Source organism: Seriola lalandi, unplaced genomic scaffold (genome assembly GCF_002814215.2).
Source record: "Seriola lalandi dorsalis isolate HSWRI2012SDOR001 ecotype SW California unplaced genomic scaffold, Sedor1 jcf7180002054914, whole genome shotgun sequence".
Lineage (NCBI taxonomy): Eukaryota > Metazoa > Chordata > Actinopteri > Carangiformes > Carangidae > Seriola > Seriola lalandi.
Genome location: NW_019525466.1, coordinates 1,156,700 through 1,177,602, shown reverse-complemented (window position 1 = coordinate 1,177,602; position 20,903 = coordinate 1,156,700). Strand labels below are relative to the sequence as shown.

Below are 20,903 nucleotides of genomic sequence, written 5' to 3'. Positions count from 1 at the left end.
AAGTGTGGCTGTAGCAACAAGAAAAAGTGAATCACAGATTTTAGTCCTGGAGTAAATCTGGCAGTTAAGTACTTCTGCTGCTTATAGACAAATAATTAAGCTTTAGCGCATCCTTACTTTTTTGTTTTGCACATGAATGTCAGTGAAAACAACTGCTCCATAGAAAACATTTGCAAAACACACTTGGTAAACAAAAAAAACTATCTGACGTGTTTTCTTTTGTCCGGATGCGAAAACTTTTTAAGGTTTCCTATCCAGTGTTGATGCGATGCTAAAAGGTGCTACATTTTGAACATAAGTATATCATTATTATTGGTTGTTATAAGTTGGTATAACAACCATGGAAATGTATGATTAGTGCCTTTACTGCAGCAGAGTGTTACGTCTTTAAAGGACAAAGTTGACAGAGTTTCATTCTACTTCACTCTCTGTGTGTGTAAAACAGTTGAATAAGGCCATGTTCAAACTTTAGGTGTGAAAACACCCTAAAAGTAGCCCTTTTAAATGATTAACCTTCCTCTGATGAACCTCACTTTATTTTCTGCAGTGCTCTGGAGGATATATATTTTGTCAAAAGGTTTGGAAATCCAGCAGCGGCCCTTTGATCGACAGTGATTATGAAAACTCCTCCTAAGCTCCTGGCTTTAAAAACATGTCCCCTGCAGTGCAAACGTTGTACTGTAAGTTCCTATTTCAAGCCATAAAGCAAAGCAAGGCTGGTGCAAGGTGGTGATAAACATGTTTTTTTTGGATATTGATACTATATATGATGAAAATATGTAGTAATGATGCTGCAGTATATAGCACCTTTAAAGCTGCAGAGGCCCAGGTATGGACAGACAGAGCACACAAGTTGTGAGGCCCTTCATTCCTTCAGTCACTCTTGTCTGATTGTCCGTCCAGTTTTCGTGTGTTGAGTTCTTTGAGCTTCTGGTTCTCTATCCACCGTTTATACTTGGCTCTACTTTTCTTGTAGCCGAATCTGGCTATGTCCACCATGAACACCCAGGCCAGTCCGTACATGACCACGCCGCCGAGCTTCATTATCAGTGAGGTCCTGGGAGACGTGATCTCGCAGTAGAACATCACCGTGCCAACTCCCACGCGCACAGTGGCGAACAGCAGGATGAAAAGCAGGTCCACCGCGTCGCCCAGCAGGCTGTCGTACAGGCCCAGCTGGCGGAGGAACCAGCGGGTCTGCAGCAGGGGATTGGTGATCTCGCTGCCGAAGACAACCCCGCAGGTCTCGCAGCCCGACACTCCCATGAGCAGCGCCAGCAGGATGCCCAAGATGCTCGCGGCGTGGTGGGCCATCATGACGGGGCCCTCCGTGTGGTAGCACACACACCAGCCGATGTCAAAGAAGAAGTAGCCGAGGCAGACGGCCAGGGCGAAGATCTGCAGCTCGGTGTTCTCCGTGCCTGGAACAGACAGGAACAGGGTCAGATGAGAGAGAGTGTAATGTGAAGAGTAAGGGTTCAAAGTCAAATTCCTGCTTTGAGCCATAACGCAGTTATTATTCTAAGTTGTGAGCTGCAAAGATAAAACAATGAGCTAAAAAATGAGAAAATGATCCACTGTCCTGAGGGAAGCTGCAGAGTCGGGCGGCCTCTTTCACGTTGCATGTCGTCATTTGATCCCTTGTTAATATACAAGTATAAACAAGTGCAGCTTTAAGTGTGTGTGTAACACAAGGGAAAAACTCAGGCGAGATGTAAACTACATATTGTAAATAAACTGTGAAATGTGAAAAATTACAATGTTATTGTAGATTTAGATTTTCAAGATTACATTATCATTTTAATAAAGTCCCAGACAGGCTTTAATAATGACTTTAATAATGACTTTAATACTTAGAATTTCAGTCTGTTATTTTTCTGCACTTTGAGGAAGGAACACTGAGTTAAAGTCACAAAGCTGATCAGTGAACTGGTGAGTTACTACACTTATCACTGCTTTTAAACTGTTAGTTGCTCCGTGTCCCTGCTGAACATCCATGTGTTACTGAGCTTGTTTAACCTCGAGTGAGGAATAGGCCACTAATAGCACTAACTGTTATTTATAGCCTTTTTAAAGCACTTGCAGAATGATTTACAATCAACATAATCTCACAGAGTCATAACATTTTTTTTTTTAACATGGGAACCTAAGATGCATTTGGTTTGTTTTTGTATATATTGCTCATCACCTGATACTTGCTTTACACCACTGACCTGCATGTGTGAAGGGCCAGGGTCCGTCTACGAAAACAACATACGCCGTCAGCAGCACTATGACGACCCCGTGGCACAAAGTGACCAGGCGACAGCTCCACTCGGGCCCCCGCTGAGTGAAGGTACAGCAGAACAACAGGTAGAGACACAGCCAGCCAATCAGGCTGCAGATCACCTCCAGTACTGGCATGGCTGTCTGTGTGGAACGATGGGACTGATTTCAACATCACAGATCAAGCTCATATCCTCAGCTTGTTGTGCTTTCTTTTCATTGTGTCAGTTTTAATCTTCATGCATATTTAATTGAAACATATTTAAAAATATACTAAGATCATATCTCATTATTAAGGAGGTTATTGTTCTTTTAGATTACATTACACTTAAGTAAAGAGGCCCTTAAGTAACTAAACCATTAGCAGATTGGTTTATATTTTCAGGCGTTCAACAAATGCATTATCACTTAATTTTGTTATCAATGACTCACTGGGAGAATATTAGTGTTATTTCTTTTTACATTACTGTTGCATTATTTACCTAAACTAAATGGTGTCTAACACTGGGTTATTATGACCCAGTGTTAAACACAACAGGCTCAAATTTTACCATAAAACTGTCACATATTTAGTGTAGAAAAAAATGTACATGTCGTACTCAAAACTGATTAACTTGAATTGCAACACATTATTAAACCCAACCTATTAAGCATTAATAAACAGTATATGGTATAAACCTTTAATGAATACTTTATAACACAGATTAACATACTTGTACACAGACATAAGTGTTTATTAACACATTTGTCAACTATATAGCTCTATAACTACTTCTGTTGCCACCTATAAGTGGAGGCTGGTGTATAAAGAGATAACAAATGACTGAATGAATGAATGTTTACAACTACACTATAATGTTTTGTAAACCATACTAAATGCTAAATAGAGGGGTTTAAAGTAAAAAACAAAGTGTTACTCAATCAGTAACAAACATGTAAACTTAGAGACTATAACACATTAACCATACCATATTATAAGTTAAGTTAGTTAAAAAAAAATCACTTAACACTGGCTTTATGTGGCTTTTGAGTCAGTCAGTTTTGTCCCAGTGATTTTTAAATTCAAACTGTGATGTGTGCAAAGTACTCTGCACTCACATACTGTGGATTACCTTAACGCCTGCTCCCCTCAGTTGTCCTCAAATTCAGGAAACATGCAGACAATGACTGCAGCCTTGGCCTCCATCACTGTTTATGTTCCGTAAAAAGGTAAAAAGGCAAAAAAAAAAAAAAAAAAGCCCTCCACCAAAGCTCAGCACATTTCAAATAAACACATGTTCAGTCTGGCAAGATGACAGAAATGCCATGTGCCGGCTACTATAGACAGTTATTGGATCCTGTATCCCTTCCCCCTGGATCTCAGACTTGATCCTCTTAAAGGATTACAGTCCCTACTCCTCTACAGATACCTGCTTTTAGACGGCGCGGCTGATACGAGGCTGCAGACCTGCAGCTGTATCAAGTAAAACTAAACTGAAGTTGGATCATATCACTGAAATGTGTGTTTCCTCAGGATCAACAGCCACGATCAGTGATATAATGAGGACGGCTGAATTAGGTTTTAAAACACACCCGGCACATGTGTCAGACCCTGAACACTATTTAATGTTATATCTCTATCATTATTTCCTCATGCAAATTGGTTAATTTCCATTAGACAGTGAGATTCAACTAACTTCGCCTGAACTGATCTAAAATTAAAATAACTTAGTCTTATTCTGTAGGAAATAAACACAGTGTCATATTAATGTAAATCTCTCCACACAGTTCAGTAGAGAAGAGTGTCGCAGGCTATCTGTGAGCAAATAGGTGAGTGACACATATGGGAGCACAGCATTGATCAAATCTATGCAGTGTACAAAGTCCTGCAGCATTAACCCACTTGCAGAGTGGCTCTAATCTGACCCCAGAGCAGCTTATTGGCCAGCATTGGACAGTTAAATCTCACACAGATATATTCACTAAGTTGGCTTTTTCTTCTATTATGTAATGTGTATGACACAGCACAAGTCTAAGTGGAGATAAATGGATACAGGAAGTTTATTGCACAATGCTTGTTTTGCCCCATTGTTACAGTAAATAGTAGAAATACTCCATCTCTTTAATGACAAGTAAGATGATATTGATGAGGAATACTAAACAATAACAACAATAAAAATATTGATTGGAAAGATTAAGTAGAATCACTGAGATACAGTAAAAGAAAAGGAAATGCAGGAAGAGTTACTGTATGACTTTTTTTTCCTAGATTAACAGAAAGTCTGAGCATTTGTAATTCCAAAATGTGTGAATATTTTCTGAAATGTGTTTCAGAAGATGTAGAATATACTCTGATATAAAATAAGAAATATTATGTGGTGGGTAATTAGACAAAGCAGCCAATTTACCCCAGGGCCCCAGATCTCTAAAGGGCCCCAAGAGTCCAAGTACACAAATAAACAGATAAAAGAATAAATCTTCAAAAAACTTTAAAAGGCAGGAAATTAGACCTTAAATTAAAATTGTTGTGCAATTGTAATTTTATTTGGGAATATACTTTCCAAAAGCACAGTCTCACCTGATATCAAAGCAGTTATAAGGGGCCCAGCAGCTCATTTTTGCCTTCAAGCAGATTAACCCGGCCATGCAGAGGTCATGCTGTTACATCCTCCTGTACAGCAGGTGGCGCCATGTTCGTCTAAAACGTGGAGCGGAAGCGGAACTGTGCAGCAAGAACAGAGTTTTCCCTTCCGGGGTTAGGTTAATTTAAGGTAAATAAACACGCTCGATAATGACATTGAAGTGAAATTATGTCAGTTGGTTTATCTCAGCGCCTGTACAATTAAAGTTACTTCTTCAGCAGACGAGACACTGAACAACACTCCGGTCTAACGGGAATAAAAGGTAGGTTCAGTGTTGAGTTCAGTGACTGCGTGTGGGGAAGGAGACAGAACACGAGGAGAAACTGTATTCACATTACTGCCAATTTAAAGGTTCGCTGTATATTTTCATAAATATTACTTTGATAAGACATGTTGTGTTATCTTATACGGATAATTTGGAGCTGCTCTCCAAATCGGCATTGATCATGCATACCGACCCTCACTTATTTTAGAATAACGTAAAGATACAACCGTTGTTTCACGCGTTATTTCGTTCGTCGGTGTCAGTCTCCGTTAGCTAACGTTAACTTGTTAACTGACGACATGAGTGATGCTTAGCTAAAATATAGAGCTGCTAAATAGGTTAGCTACATGCCGAATTTATCAGTAGGCCCTCACCACTCACTAGTGTCTTTAAAGTCTCACAATATTAAATGTTTAGTGTCCGCAAAGCTAAGCTAGCGTTAATTTGACCGTGCAAGCTAACGGAATACACAACGCACAGATTTCAACGTAGGCTGCAGTTAATTTACGTTGTCCGTTAAAACTACAGCTGAAATGTTGTCACCATTCATAACCAGACAAGATATGTTTTTCAAAGATTTATTTAAATAATTTATACATTTTCAACATTTCTATTTGTCATATTTAATTATTATTTCTGCGGGTAAGGTAATGCAACCCATACAGAAATGTAATATATGACATATATGTTCCTATATCAAGAGTGATGTTGCCATATATCTCACCTATAAGGGGATATATTGCTAGTACATACAGTATATACATCCCCTGGATATATGAAGATATACATTTATAACATATACAGTGTGAAATACCCATAGTAAAATTTGTATATGTACATATATTAAACATATCTATGTGATTCTTTTTTTTTTTACATATAACCCATATGTTTTCTATCCCTGACTGACTTAATCAAATGAAAAACAACTACTAGTTAGTAATTAGTAGTGAATTCTATTCTGATATATGAAATCATGAAAATCATGAAAGTAAACCTCCCTTCATAAAAATAGATGTTTAAAATTATGTTATAACTACAGTAACAGGGTTGTAAATGGGTTTGTGTTTTGTGGATTGTACATTTGTGATTTATACTGAATCTGTTTTTACGAAAGTTACAGTAGATCCATCCATTTAATTAAACTAGTTCTTTTACCTTTTCCTGTCTCATTTTAAAGAATGGCTTTTCCCTGTGTGCGACTGTGCACTCAACACATGAGGACAGGGCTTCGAGTCTGTGGTTATGCGACACTCAGTAAAGCATCCAGACCGCAGGAGAAGAGCAGCAGTGATCCGGTGTTCCAGTATGTCGGCCAGCACAGAAAGCCCAACCACAAAGTGTTTGTGTGGGGCTTTAGCTTTACTGGTGCTCTGGGTATCCCCAGCTTTGTAGTACCAGACAGTGGCAGGAAGAAGCCCCGTAAATACCAGCTCACTCCTTACCGCCTGGAGACTGCAGAGCAGGTAAAATCATCTGTGGAAAACTGCTGTATTTGGGTTTTGTATTGATTCTCTCCCCACTAAATGCTGAGTCTGATTTATTGTCAGTAATAAGCAGTGTGGCTCGACCAATTTAAAACGTAATATACTTTGTTTTTGTAAGCAATATTGCCTTTTTAATTATCCACCAAGTGCAAATTATTGATACCATTATAGTTCTAGTTTGCAAAAATGATATCTTAAGTCCCATTTGGATTGAATGTTTTTCTTCAGAGGTGGTTGATATTTTAGTATTATGTTCACTCACTACTCCAGTAATAAGTAGAGCTCCAATTCCCTTTCATAATGAAGGGAAAAAAGAAAAGCATTATGAATAAGCTGTTCAAATAGTATGTTAGAAGCGATTCTGCCTTTGCTAGTATTCCTACGAAATTCTATATATTGTCAGCTACATATATTTAACACTGTTGCCTCACAGACACCGGTCCTTTTCTTATTGTAAAGGCATAATAGGGTGTAATGGAATAATTTACTGATAAATATTTGATTGCTTATATTACTAACATTACGGCAAGCCTGCTGGTGATGGAAGTCACTCCTTTTATACTGAACCAGCCCCAGTATTGTCTGAAATGATGATGAGGATAAGATTACTCTTATTGAAAAACATTAAAATGAATCATCTGATGCATTAGAGCCCAAAGTCTTCATCTTCCATGTCCACAGAAAAGACTGTGATTATGAGAAGGTACGGACTGTTGAAATAGATTGTAAGGCTGAACTCTTCCTCTGTCGTAGATCTCTTCCGCTGCTTGTGGTTACGGCTTCACTCTCATCGCCTCCTCCACCAAAGATGTGTCCAAGCTTTGGGGAATGGGCCTGAACAAAGACTCTCAGCTGGGATTCCAACGCACCCAACACAGCCGCCGTAAGAGAAACTGGACTGTTTATACAAAAGTAGAAAAAATTGTAATTAAAACATCAGCATGACGTAAACAATTTGGTGTCTCTCTGTCATCTAGGCCAAATATAGTTTTTGGGATCTAAAATCCAGTGTGTGGACTCTCTGCTTTGTCCTGCACCTTGCCTAAATACAGTGCACACAGCTACCTCAGTTAATATCACACTATAGCCCACACTGTTTGACTGATAAGTGACAGATCACGGCAAATCTGTTGGTTCATCAAATAACATCCTGCACCCTGTTTTACGTCCCTCCCCTGTGTGATGCCCTGTTCACAGATCAGAGTTATGACTACATCTTGGAGCCGTCGCCGGTGGCGTTGCCTCTCGTCGAGCCTGTGAAGACCAAAGTGGTTCAGGTTGCGTGTGGCCGGGCTCACTCCCTGGTCCTCACTGATCAAGAGGGAGGTAAGAGACTCGCACCTCCTGCAGCAGCATGAATCCAGACCCGCAGTGATAATGGAGAAAGAACTCGAACTTGAGGCTTTTTTAGAGGCGACTTTACAGCCGAGTGTTCGTCACAGTTTGTGAGAGGAGAAAGAACACCTGGTATTTTGTTGTTAGCAACCACCTGTTGCACTGTGTGTCCTTTTCCATCCCCCACCCACCTCTCACTGAAAATTAATGATTATCAGACAGCTGCTAAATCTCAACTGAAAACACCCATTAGGATCTTCTGGTACCTTCATTAAATTAACATACAAATGTTCTAAAAATTAAATCTGTTTACAGAACATGTTCAAGGCACTTTTGCTTTTCATTATGATTTGAATTTTTCAAATTGAAGAGTGGCCCATCACACTGCATTTAAGGTCTTTACATGTTTAATCTTGCATCTACTTCGCTGTTTGGTGTTGAATACCAAGGTTATTAAATGTAGTCTGGCCAGATGAAAGAAAATAACATGTCATGGGGGAAAATGGTATGTCTTATGGCTGTGACCCAGTAAGAACTTTTACTTTAAAAGGAAAAGATATTTCACTCAGGGAAGTGTAAATAATGGGACAGGGCTTGTGTAAATGAAACTCAGCAGCTGTTTCTCAGACTCTTTGATGGCACTAGTTTATCACCTCATTCTTTCCAGGTATAAAAATTTTCTCCTGTAAATTTTCTTTTTTATTTGAAGATGAATAAAACCAATAACAATGTCATTGTGTCTATTATAATTCAAAGGACGCTGTTCTGTTTCTGTCTTCCAAGTTTTCAGTATGGGCAACAATGCGTATGGCCAGTGTGGGAGGCAGATAGTTGAAGATGAAGTCTACAGGTGTGTCCTAATACTCTTTGCACACAACAGCACAACAGATCATTTTACTTGATTTTTTTTATATAGAAATTATGACCAACACTAAGAAAATAAGACCCAGGTTGTGCATAACTGGAATTTCCCCATGAGTCCTTAAACAAAACTGTTTTATAATGCGTTTATTTCCCATAAGCAGTCAGTTTTATTGTTGCACGACCTCACTTCAGCTAGAAACAGTGTCATAAATTTAAAGGTCTGAGAAGTGCTTGAATTTAAGCGTTGGGGTTCATTCTTGACCTTGGGAACACACATACAGTGATGAGAAATTCTAAAGTCAAGATTTACTGACTTTGACTTCCCGAAGCTTGAACTGAAAAGTATGATTCATGTCACGGGCGTTTTGAATTGGATGTATTGTTTATCTGTGAGTTATGTTCGTGCAAATGCAAGCGAGGCGTTGAATGAAGGCTGAAAGAGAAGGAAGGACGTGACCTGTCTCTGGGGACGCTGCTGTCCTCGAGTGATGGATCGGTTATTTCTCATGTCTCATGTTCAAACAGTGGCAGCCACATCATTCACAAGATAGAAGGCTTCGGCAGCAGGGTCACCCAGGTGAGTGCAGTCTCTTTGCGAACAGTAACGGCAGATGGTTTTTTGTTGTTGTATATCTCATTGCCTCTTTCCTTTATCAGACCTTTGGGTGCACGCTCACCCAGATTATGTACAGATACAGTTGGATTAGACACCTGCCCAGTGTACACATTAATATAGTGTGGCTAAATGTCAGACTAACCACTTTGGCGTTGGCGTTTGCCTTTATAATCATGTGTGCAGGATGCATTTACATGTAGATATAATGTCGTTTTAACACCATTCATATGGGATCTGATCACTGAAGATGCCTCTCTTCTCTTCCAGGTGGCGTGTGGGCAGGATCACAGTCTTTTCCTCACCGAGACAGGAAAAGTGTTCGCATGTGGATGGGGCGCAGATGGACAGACGGGTCAGTGCACTTCACAGAGAAGAACCTGTCGGCCCTTTTAACCTTGAAAGCCAGATGAAAAATCTCCTGTAGTATACCACAGTAACCATTTCAGCTACAGTGAGGTTGAACACACAGACAGTAGCCAACTATTTTACATCTAAACACTGTAAAACCAAACCAGACTACTTTTGCATCATAATGTTTTAGATTGTTAAATCTTTTATTTAATCAGATAGTTTCACTGTGATAAAGATCTTTTGTAAAAGAGATCAGAGTCTAGCAAGAGAAGTACAGCAGAGATATGACACACAACAAAGCAAACACTTACAAGCAGCATAAAAAATAAATGTTTTCATTCATTCAGTGGGATTAGACTTTCACATCTTTAAATCTTTTGTAATTTATTCCATTTATATGTTCAAAGTACCGCAGGGCATGTTCAGTATTTACTCATGTCATCGAGAGGTAACCACACAAGAAAACAGGAAAAACATGCGTCACAACCATGAACCGCTGTTCTGAACTTTGAGATTACTTCAGATAATGTATTATTATATATTATTAAAAACATGTCTCAGAAGTTATTTGCCCTCCTCCGTCGTCATCTAGGATTTACTCTTAATCAACGAGAGCGATATTCCTGAGACTTTCTTATGGACTTAAGTCCAAAATTTAACTTATTGCAGTTTTGATTGTTGCACTTTCTTGTCTTCCAGGTTTGGGACACCACAGCGTCACCTCCACCCCGGTGGAAGTGGGAGGGGATCTGGCGGGCGTGGAGGTGCGGCAGATCAACACGTACGGAGACTGCAGCCTGGCCGTCTCCACAGATGGACAGCTGTATGGATGGGGCAACTCTGAATACCTGCAGCTGTCCTCGGTCACTGAGGCCACACAGGTGAGGAGGTGTAGCGAGGGAGCTGATTCAAATACAGAAAAACAGGAGAGCATAAAGTTGTCATCTTCTGAAGTGTTGTCATACATTCTTTTGATATATGAACAGGATTTCTCTGTGACTCCTAAAAGGTTTGTTTTACTGAAGGACTTGCTCGAAGGCTCTGTTGGGTTCTTTCCACCTGTCAGTCATTTGTCCAGCAGTCAGTAGTCAAATACACAAGATATGATATCTCAGCATTTTGAGGCATAAGAGATGCTCGTGCGAGTGTTTCAAGTTGGCTTCAGCAAACTCTCTTAACTGCACAAACTTGTACTTTTAAAAATGCTTGTTTCACCTCGATGAATGGCGCCAGTTCACGAGGAGGTTCACCTGACCATGTGCATGATCGACGTACCCAGATATTCCCGTTCTCAACCTTCATTCAAAAAAATGTCACCCAAGAGTAAACAACAAGTTCACAGTGAGTTAGCAGAATTAAAATTTGTAAACCAACAGATGAAAACAATTTTCACAGTCAGAAGTGACATTAATGAATCCAAAAACATCATTTTTTATTCCTGTGGAGAAAGGCTACTTTCTGTACATGACTTGTTCTGCAGGTCTGGGCCACTCGTGAATTTCCGTCATACCTAATTCTAAATATGAGAAGATCGAATGATGCAGGTTGTCTTTAACCACCTGTGCACTCTCACTTAAGCCCACGTTAATCTTCTCTTCATCTCTCAGATCAACTCTCCTCGACGTCTTCCTCTGAAAGGCTGTGGGAAGGTGGTTCAGGCAGCATGCGGAGGAACGCAGGTGGCCGTTCTCAACGGTCAGTTTATACAAATACACCTGAAAACAGTTTGTGTAAATGTGAGCATGAAGAGCTGCAGACGACTGGGAGACTCACTGTTTAGATTTAGTGGGTCTTTGGGATAAAGTCAAGCTTCCTGACCTGATGGCAGAGCAGTTAAAATCAACTTCAGTTCACAGTTTGACGTCAGAGGAGTGACTCCTCTCACTGCCTCACGGTGGCATCACAGATCACACTTCTGTGTTTCTGGGAAAGTGGCTTGTCTTTCAATTTACCTTTTTGACACTATGGCAGGAAAATCAATAACTGTTTCAGGTATAAGTGTGTAAAAAGAGAAAAACTGAGCTTTTACTTATCCAGACTTCGTATTTTGTTGTAGTTTTTTTTTTTCCTTCTGTCAGTGCCATTTTCAAATGAGTGCTGAGTCGACCGGCAAGCTAATTTCCCAAAACAGTCTCTGCAGTCATTGATGGGACTATTTTAAGGGAGTGTTATTGTTCACAGCTTTTCAACATCTAGGGCCTGTGTTTATCAAGTGTCTCAGAGCAGGAAATTACACCTAAGTGACACAGTCAGTGACACATTTCGCTTCTACTTTTAGGTTCAGAAGTGAAAATGTTTTCTCAGTCACTCCTATGCTATTGTGCAATTCTGCTCAATATGTGTGAGATGCTGAGTCATTATTATCAAACAAGGTGAGCATGTGTCACACAGTAGAGTCAAATTACCTACTATTTATAATTGTAATATGTACAGTACATTTACTTAGTGTATGAGATTTCAGCTATTTTTATATTACTATATCTTTAATTTAACCACGTAAAAAGTGTTGCAGTGATGCCTCTCTTTCTTGGAGTCCTTGTCCTTGCTGAGAATAAATGCAGGAAGCTCCATAAATATAATAAACTTTCATTTGCACTCTGGGAGGGATTCTGACATGTTTGATAAATATTAGCCCTGATCATAACTATTAATAAACCGGATCATAAAAACATCTTTGTTTAACAAGTGTGTTTTTAGCTTACTAGCTGTGTGGCTAACATGTCAGTCACATTCATGTTTCCCTCTGGGTGAATAGAATAACTTTGATGATCGTCTGACTTTCTCTCTTGCTCCATCAAAAGGTCCAAATTTCAGTTTGTCCAATACTGAAGTCCATGAAAAAATACCTGCAAAACTAATGAGATTTGCAGCAGCCGCAGCTGTACTTTGTGTTTGGTGCTAAATCTGCTTGTTTATCCGTGTCTTTAGCTTTTGTTTCGTCATGTTGGTATATAAATATCAGCCTAAGTCTGTCTCTGTGTCTCTGAATGTTTTCAGAAAAAGGAGAGGTGTTTGTATGGGGATATGGCATTCTTGGAAAAGGCCCAAAGCTATCAGAGTCCTCAACCCCGGAGATGATTCCCTCCACGCTGTTTGGACGCTCAGAGTTTAACCCTTCAGTCGCTGTCACCACGATCAGGTGTGGCCTCACCCACTTTGCTGCAGTAACAGGTAAGAATGTTTGTCTCGTCACGTTTAGGATGTCTGAAGAACAAACTCTTAATGCATCTCCACTTAAGTTGCACTTAATGATGCACTAGGTGAAATCTGTGTGTCAGATCAGCAGTACACCAGGGTTACTGAAGCCACTTTACTGCTTTCAGCTTTAAAGTATCATCTTTTTTTCTTTTTTTTTTCCTTTCCAGCAAAGATAAAAGATGGAAATATAAAACTAATAAACCACAAAGTCATTCCGTCTCATCCTGTCTGAAGTGCTAAAAGAGAGATACAGGTGTCTGGGGAAGCAGTTTACTGTAGTCAGGTGATTTAGGCTGTTTATGGACCGGAATTTTAAAAATAAAGTCAATTTTTCGTCAGGACTGAAAGGAGGCGCACAGTCTCTTCATGTTGATGACACGAACAGTTGAGGATCGAGGGAAAAGATTTTTTTCACATCACGCTTCCAAAGCAGCCAACAACAACACTAAAAGTGAAGACACAAGTATTTGTTCTTTGTAACTTAAATTGCTATTTCCTAAAATCAATAATTGGTTCTTTGGGTTTAGTCAGTGGTGGAAAGCAGCTAAGTACATTTACTTAACTTGAGGAGAAACCTGTGCTAAGACAGAGATTTGGAGCATTAACCGTTAAAGGAACAGTAGTTGGGAAGATCGATACCAATCTGTTAAATATAAAAGTACATCCCGCTGCCAGTTAGCTTAGCTTAGCACAAAGACTGGAAACAGTGGGAAACAGCTAGCCTGGCTGTGTCCAACAATGAAAACCCACCTACCAGCAGCTCCAAAACTCACTAATTAACATTATATCTCATTTGTTTATTGTAAACAAAAATTGATTCTATCCTTGTTGCTATTGTGTTGTATACAATGACAAAAATCTACTGTATATGTAATTATTGTGTTGTGATATTAAAATTTGTTCAAACACAGATTTAACTCTTTGTCTAAAAGAAGCTGTTGTTCAGACAAGGATTTTTGTGGTAAGACATAAGCAGGAATGTTATGAAACCTGGTTGCTATTATTGTTGTTTTTATTTATTTATTTTTTTTAAATCATATTCTGTGTGACTCATCCTACTAAAAGGTAGAAGCTGTTTGAGCCCGCAGCTGGTCCGTGTTGAGGCTCAGCAGGTGCTCGGCCTCACGGCGTGCTGATGGTTTGATGGTTGCGTTGCAGATCGAGGCGAGCTCTTCGTTTGGGGGAAGAATGTGAGAGGATGTTTGGGCATCGGCAGTCGAGACGACCAGTACTTCCCATGGCGGGTAAGGCAACACTGATTCAATATTAGTCAAACACAGAGAGTCAAACATGCGGCTGATGTACTGTGGAGAGGAAAAAGCAAACCAATTTGTGAGCTTGGAAGTTTGTTTTTTTTCCCACCTACGTTTTTCTTTATCAAAATAAAATGCACACACTGCATGCATGTCCACGTTTCTTCATACGTGTGCGGAAGTGGAGTTAAAGTTGGATATTTTCCCAGCTGGTTCTCATCATTCAAAGCCCTGCAAATAAATGTGATAAAGTCATTCATGCAAACTGTCGATAACAATATTGTAACAGGATTTGAAGGTCTTGCACTCGCTGTTCTCAGTGTGGCACAGTGTGAAATCCCTTCATCACCTATAGACGCTTTCAGAGAGCAAGAAACAAAATAAATGTTCCTCGCAGCGTCAGTGTGTGTGGAAGGTGCACCAGGTTTTCTGTTACTGAATCTGAAGTTAAACCAAGTGAACTGTATTTTCCTCCCTCCTGTGTGATTTACTCTCAGGTGACTGTTCCGGGTCAAGTGGTGGATGTAGCGTGCGGAGTCGACCACATGGTGGCGCTGGTGAAGTCCCTCCTGTGAGCTCTGGTCCTTCCCAGCCGAGCATGAAAGGCTGGATGTTTGGCTGAGCCCCCGCCCCTCTCTCACCCCCCCCCGCTGACCCCCGGGCGCCTCAGGGAGCCGATCAGGGCCGCTTTGGAGTCTTGAAGCCAGCTGCTCTCCACAGGCGACGAACCCTCGTGTCCCTCCGTCCTGCGGTGACGTCAAGCAGTGAGCAGCGCAGTCGATTCTGCAGCGAAGTGTCACAGACACGGTTCAATTTATCCTGCATGAAGGTCACACGGGACAGACATCGAGGGATAGTTTTATCACAACCGCGGCTGAAACGATTAGTCAGTCAATTGATTAATTGATTTAGCCATTTCCCAAGCAAAATAATGAAAAAATGCAAATCATTCTTTGGTTCTTCGGTGTGAGGAGCTGCTGTTTGTCTCGCAGCGTTAACTGGATATGTCTGAGTCTTGGACAAAACAAAACAAGGGAAGACGTCACCTTGGGCTTTGGACACATTTTCACTATTTATTGACATTTTATGGACTACACTGCAGATTAAATGATAATGAAAATACTCATTTTCATTTACACAGCCATCATTCATATCAGTTATGATAATATAGTCCCCACCAAGTTCATCTGGGAACTAAAAAGGCAACATTACTGATTCAAATTGAAGCCAAAAAACTATGAAAATAAGACCAAACCTGTAATAAACTGGACAAGCTTTCTACCCATCAGGTAGTTAACTCTGTAAAATCATGTTTTGTCTCCTCTGACATGTTGTTGATTTGCCGCTACACAAAAATACTCTCTGTTCTCAGTGAATTAAGTGATTCACCGTGGAATCATCAGACTCTTGCAGTTTGAACAATGTGTTGTGGCAATTTAAATCTCTCCCGGCCAATCAAAGGCTTGTGTAACACTGGACCATTTGAAAAGTCTGTGACAGCAAAACAATCCACAAAAAGATTATCATCTCCCTGCCGACTGCAAATAGAGGTGAGGACACTCTGCCAGGGAGAAAACGGGTTTTGAAGAATCAATTTTACGACATGAACTCGTGTCATCAACGGTGCATGATTGTTGTGCATATAAAAGGTTTTTAGGAGCTGCGGAAAACTACAAACATGGCATCCTGATGGCCCGAAAAGATCAAGCTGCTCTGACATTTATCGTCATATCAATGAAATGCATCAAGATTTTCAATATTAAGTGTTATATTTGGTCTGCATGTGTTCCGAGGGTTAACTCACCCGCGGTGTTAGTTTGATGACAAACTAAATATGCTTTATCAAAAAATTTTAATAAGTTTGTAGAAAGTTTCCTGGGAGACACTGCAATTATAAGTGAGACAGAGTTAGTCAATTAGTTCAGTTACAGGGTAAGACGATTAAAATAATAAGTAAGAATAACTTATTCAATATCCTGTAACTATAGATGGTGATAGTGACTTTACTCTGCAGGCAAAATTAAGTTCCCTTTACTTTCTCTGTTCTGTTGAAAACATCAAACCTGAGATATTGAAGCTGAGTTTCAAACTCAATACTCAAATAACAGTCTCACAGCTTTGTTGCTATTTTCCTCCTGATTATTACCAAATTACCCAGACTCGAGAAATTATTAGGAAATCATGGACCTATAAAATAAAGCGTCACATTATTATTATTCTAAATCATTTTCACTCTCTGTTTGGATTTAATTTAGCAGCTGATCCTGACTAACTTCGTCTATAACTGTAATAGTTGATGGGCAGTTTAATTCTTACAGTACAGTGACTGTAGCTGAAGTCCGTGCTCTCTCCCTGGTTTGTTCTCTCCCCATTGAGCTCCTGTGTTTTGGGCCATTCATCATGGTGACAAGTCGAGGGCGCTCTGAGAGTATGGAAATATATTTATGACAAAACTATTCAGTGAGCATAAAACATGCGCAACCTGATTTTCTTCAGTTTTCCGCAGCTGTTTTGTCACACTCTGAGTATTTGAGGGTAATTGTTAGAAATTTTTTGACTGACATACTTGTGTTTGCACAAACCTGGTATTTAGGGTCAATGTTATCTCATAAATGTGGCTGTAGCTTAACTTGTGGGTCAAACCCAACAAATTCTTCTCAGTTATCTTTAAATTTAATGAGCAAAGAAAACCCCCACTGCTTATTCAGATCAACTGCAACAATAATCCAGGTCTTTAAAGTCAAGGCAAGTTTATTTATATAGCGCCATTCAGACACGAAGCAATTTAAAGTGTTTTACAGACGCATGGAAATGCATTAAAATAGAACATTGAGATGACATTAAAAAAGCATTTAAAGTGGATTTGAACGAATAAAAATAAAAATATTTGAAGAAGTCATAAAATCAGGAGAGCATTTTAAAAGAATAAAAGAAGTGCTGCAGTGATAAAAGACATTAAAAACAAGCAAATGCACAAGATTAAAAAGTATGTATGTGATTTATTACCAATAAATGTTGTAAATAGCGATGTTTTAAAAACACCTACTGGTTCTGTCCTTGTTCATTCACCAGACTTATTGTGTTCTTAAAAATGCTCAGTCCTGAGGAACCGCAGCGCCACAGCCGCGTTTTAACAGGTGCTTCTGTTTTGTTCCTGCAGTTTGTTTCATGCTATATTCATGCGAGGTAACACGTCAATGGTCGTGGCAAAGAAGAAGAGTGTAAGCGAGCAAACATTAATGTAAACAAGGATTCAAAACATTTGTATTTTTTTAAATTGGCTTTGCATTTGTTTCATACAGAAGGAGATGCACCGTCTCTTAGACCTCGAGGACACACACTGTGTTTTTGTTGAGGAACAATGAACGTAAACACTTTGTTTGTTTACAGGAAAACTCCACAGGGCGTCTTTAACTCATTTTCCACAAAGCCTTTTGATGTTTTGAGTCATTCTTCAAGCCTCGTGTTACACCTGAACGCCTCATTCCTATCATTTGCATTAAACTGATGTGTTGACTGTATAACAATCCCAATTCAAGGTCCTCTTACTACTATCTGGAGCTTTCAACTGTATCGCAGTAAGTACGTTTCCATCCAACTGTGTTTATGTGCATTTTTAATTTGCAGTGGAATCGCTGAAATTTTGCACATTCATTTGTATTTTAATTTGCATTTTCTTCTGCTGTTTTTCTGGAATAGGCACTTTGAGGACTTCTTGTTGAAGTTAACACGAAGCAAACTCCATCCTCTGATGAAGATCCTGCATGAAAGCTTCAGAGAAGGCCAGTAAGTGAACCTTGAGTTGTGACAGGTTCTTGTTAAACCACTGACTTCGAGGTCGTGAATGAACTTTCGTGCTCCGTGGATGTTGAAAACTGTGGAAAGTTTGAGCTTTAACACCCAGAAATCTTGTGAGTTGACTCCAGTGAGCAGTACATTATGACTTGAGTGTGACACAGGAAAATGTGTTGTTGTTGTTGTTGTTGTTGATATCCCACTATCTGTGCATCTGAACAGAATGTGAATTGTTCAACAGGGTGAAGTGATGCTGTTCTATTTGCTGCTCCACTGGAGTTTTGACTTGTAACTTTAATTGTAGTGAGTGGGAAGTAAGACGTAAGTAAAGACCTTTACTGACGAGCCAGTGAGCCGCGCAGTTGAACTGCAGGGGGATTATGTAAGGAGAAAGATGATCAGGAGGGGAAACACTAACATACCATGTCTGCCTTTAACCCTGCTCTGCAGAGAGCGTTGCTGCAGCTGGAGCGGCCCTCCTCCTCCCTGAAGTGAGCTGAAGCAGAGAGAAGGCGGCGTGTGGAGGCGCCCGCGCAGGGATACAAGGACCTGGCTGTTCTCTGCTTTGTTTACTCAGGTCAAATAATACAGACAACTGATATACCTGCAGTCTTCCCTGCTGTCATCCATTTGCTGCAGGCTGGAGCTGCAGGGAGGGGATCAGCGGGGTCCAGTCCAGCAGTGAGGACACAGACAGAAGGGCAGGTGTGTGCATTAAATGTGAGTTTTCACATAAAAGTTACACTTCAAATCACACCAGCACTACATCAGTGAAACCCCACTAGTGGCTCCTCGAGGCTGCAGTTACTCTGCACAATATGAAAGTGTTGAGCGGATGAACGAGGAAGAGATTTTGATTGAATCAGTTGGAGGTTTTGCTGTTATGAGAAAGATGGAAAAAGTCCAGAGGGGCATTTAATCAAGACTATACAACATTTGAGAGAAGAAATTGCACATTTATTGTTTTACAAATGAAAAGTTAAAGTCATAATCGATAAAAACAAGTAGACTCCCAGACTTCCAGTAGACTCAGCAGTTTTGCAGCTACAGCCTTACTTGATCTGGTGTTGCCACAAGCTCACGGGTAATGATAGAAAATTTGCTTTATCATCATAAAGTCATTTTATGACTCTTTATGACTCTTCTCTTCGCTACTTGTGTTACTGTTACACAGAGTCTTAGCATTATAATCCTGCCACTTGTGGACACAGTGGCTGCTCTTTAAACCTTAAGGCTTTAAAATAAAACACGAGCGCTCAGTGATAGTCTGGCATGTGTCAACTCTCGCCTTCCTCCCAACACCTCACCCTAACACTAACCTGTACCTAACCTGATTCCTTCTTCAGTCTATGAGCGTCAGTTTAAGTGTTATACATTTTGTCCTCAGGCTGGTGGTAGAGAGAGACTGAATGTTGCCTCTGGGGACCATGGATTTCACATCAATCTGCCCGTTAGATTAGGATTCCTTTATAGACATGTGCATTTTGGCTTTAGAGAGAAAGGTTGAAGTAAAAACAATCAACGTTTGGGGAGCATGAATATTCACAGCAAATTAAATTTAAATCTCACCATCTTGCTGCAGTATTAGCATTTATTTGATTTAATGATTATAATATTTTGTAGCTTTGAAAGTATCTGTATTTTTAACCAATACGTCTCATGAAAGAAAAGAAAAAAAGATGTATTATGTTCTGCAGATTATAAATATCGTGAGTGCGTCACACCGCAGAGAGTTTAGAAAGTGTCTTCTCACTTGAGGAAAACAAGTCTCTGCTGGTTTGACGCAGCGCTGCTGTAACAAACATTGTCAGTGGAAGTCAAGGCATCATCACTGCTGCTGTTTGTGTTTGGCAGGTTATTATAGGCACAAAATGACTTGGCAGATGATCTTTCACTTACAATTTGTGTTGTGCTGTATTATTTAGTTTTTTTCCAGGTTGTGCCGAAACCTTACAGCTACTATTCTGTTCCCTTGCCATGGAAACAACGCTGCTTGTTAAAGGCTGATATTCATGGTATATTAACTGTTAACTGTTAATGTTTACTGTTATATTTTGAAATACCAAAAGGTTTGATTGGATAATGTGATTGCTCTGAAGACGATTTCACCAGTTTATTGATTGAAGAGCAGACTGAGTAAGAAGATAATCCCCCCGTTGCAAAGTAAAGACAGTAAAAAATGACACGTGTAAAAACTGAACACGCGTCAAGCTCAAAAAAAAGCTTGTTTATTTATTTTTTTCCACACAAGAAGCTCCAAATGAAAAGCTTTTAACATTTTCTTTGAAATGGAATCAGAAGAAATGTCACCTTCCTCATGTATTAACACTGATAAATACAGGGTTTCTACTAATCAAGACTGATCAGAAGAAAGGTTGCTGTTAGGTGCAAGGTATCATGAAAGAAAAAGAAAAAAAGAAAAACATTATCACCAAATGCTTAAGACCAACAGAAATCTCCCCATCTGGACAGGATCTTTCTAAAGTAAATACCCTCCCCGTTTTCACATCATGACAGCAGGCCTGTGGGGGCGGGACCTGCATTAAAGTGCAGACTGGGGCAGGGGAGGGGCAGCTTCAAGCTAAAGGGACACGAGGGCTCCGAGGGAAACGTCCCTCCCCCTGTGTGAAGCGTAGCTTATGCTCAGCACACTCGCACTGTCATTATTGGAGTACATTGTCAAAAGTGGCTCAGTAATTTATTACTACTGCAGATGCAAACATTTTTTTTCATCATTGCGTTTATCGTCGGGTCTTTACTGCGGGTTCACACTGTGAGCAACGCGATCATCGAGTCGTTGAAAGAGACCAGAAAACACAGATACACAATAAGGCTTGATCAGTCTTGATTTAA

General features: G+C 39.9%; 2 protein-coding genes across 4 annotated transcripts; one reads left to right on the top strand and one right to left on the bottom strand.

Moving 5' to 3' along the window:
* Positions 1-873: 873 nt before the first annotated feature.
* Positions 874-3,531, bottom strand: LOC111673237 (TLC domain-containing protein 5-like). The gene is made up of 3 exons (XM_023430943.2): positions 3,378-3,531; positions 2,214-2,409; positions 874-1,421 (listed from the first exon to the last, which is right to left on the bottom strand). Exons 2-3 carry the CDS (start codon positions 2,401-2,403, stop codon positions 874-876), a joined length of 738 nt encoding a protein of 245 aa, XP_023286711.1. The 5' UTR covers positions 2,404-2,409; positions 3,378-3,531.
* Positions 3,532-4,976: 1,445 nt separating this feature from the next.
* On the top strand, positions 4,977-17,296 carry rcc1l (RCC1 like). Of its 3 annotated transcripts, none has more exons than XM_023430953.2 (12): positions 4,978-5,148; positions 6,332-6,617; positions 7,392-7,521; positions 7,836-7,964; positions 8,757-8,823; positions 9,363-9,414; positions 9,721-9,805; positions 10,504-10,685; positions 11,412-11,499; positions 12,802-12,975; positions 14,161-14,246; positions 14,753-17,296. In XM_023430953.2, exons 2-12 carry the CDS (start codon positions 6,333-6,335, stop codon positions 14,828-14,830), a joined length of 1,356 nt encoding a protein of 451 aa, XP_023286721.1. In that variant the 5' UTR covers positions 4,978-5,148; position 6,332; the 3' UTR covers positions 14,831-17,296. The 3 variants fall into 3 exon arrangements, with proteins under 3 accessions (XP_087025905.1, XP_023286721.1, XP_023286722.1); XM_023430954.2 differs by lacking the exon at positions 4,978-5,148 and adding an exon at positions 5,154-5,237; XM_087169779.1 differs by lacking the exon at positions 14,753-17,296 and having other exon boundaries at positions 4,977-5,148; positions 14,068-14,191.
* Positions 17,297-20,903: the final 3,607 nt, after the last annotated feature.

Coding starts and splice junctions, on each gene's coding strand:
- LOC111673237 (XM_023430943.2), bottom strand. CDS start 2,403: ATGCCAGTACTGGAGGTGATCTGCAGCCTGATTGGCTGGCTGTGTCTC. Junction 1,422..2,213: donor CTGGCCCTTCACACATGCAG/GTCAGTGGTGTA, acceptor TGTCTGTTCCAG/GCACGGAGAACACCGAGCTG.
- rcc1l (XM_023430953.2), top strand. CDS start 6,333: ATGGCTTTTCCCTGTGTGCGACTGTGCACTCAACACATGAGGACAGGG. Junction 7,965..8,756: donor CCTCACTGATCAAGAGGGAG/GTAAGAGACTCG, acceptor CTGTCTTCCAAG/TTTTCAGTATGGGCAACAAT. Junction 11,500..12,801: donor GCAGGTGGCCGTTCTCAACG/GTCAGTTTATAC, acceptor GAATGTTTTCAG/AAAAAGGAGAGGTGTTTGTA.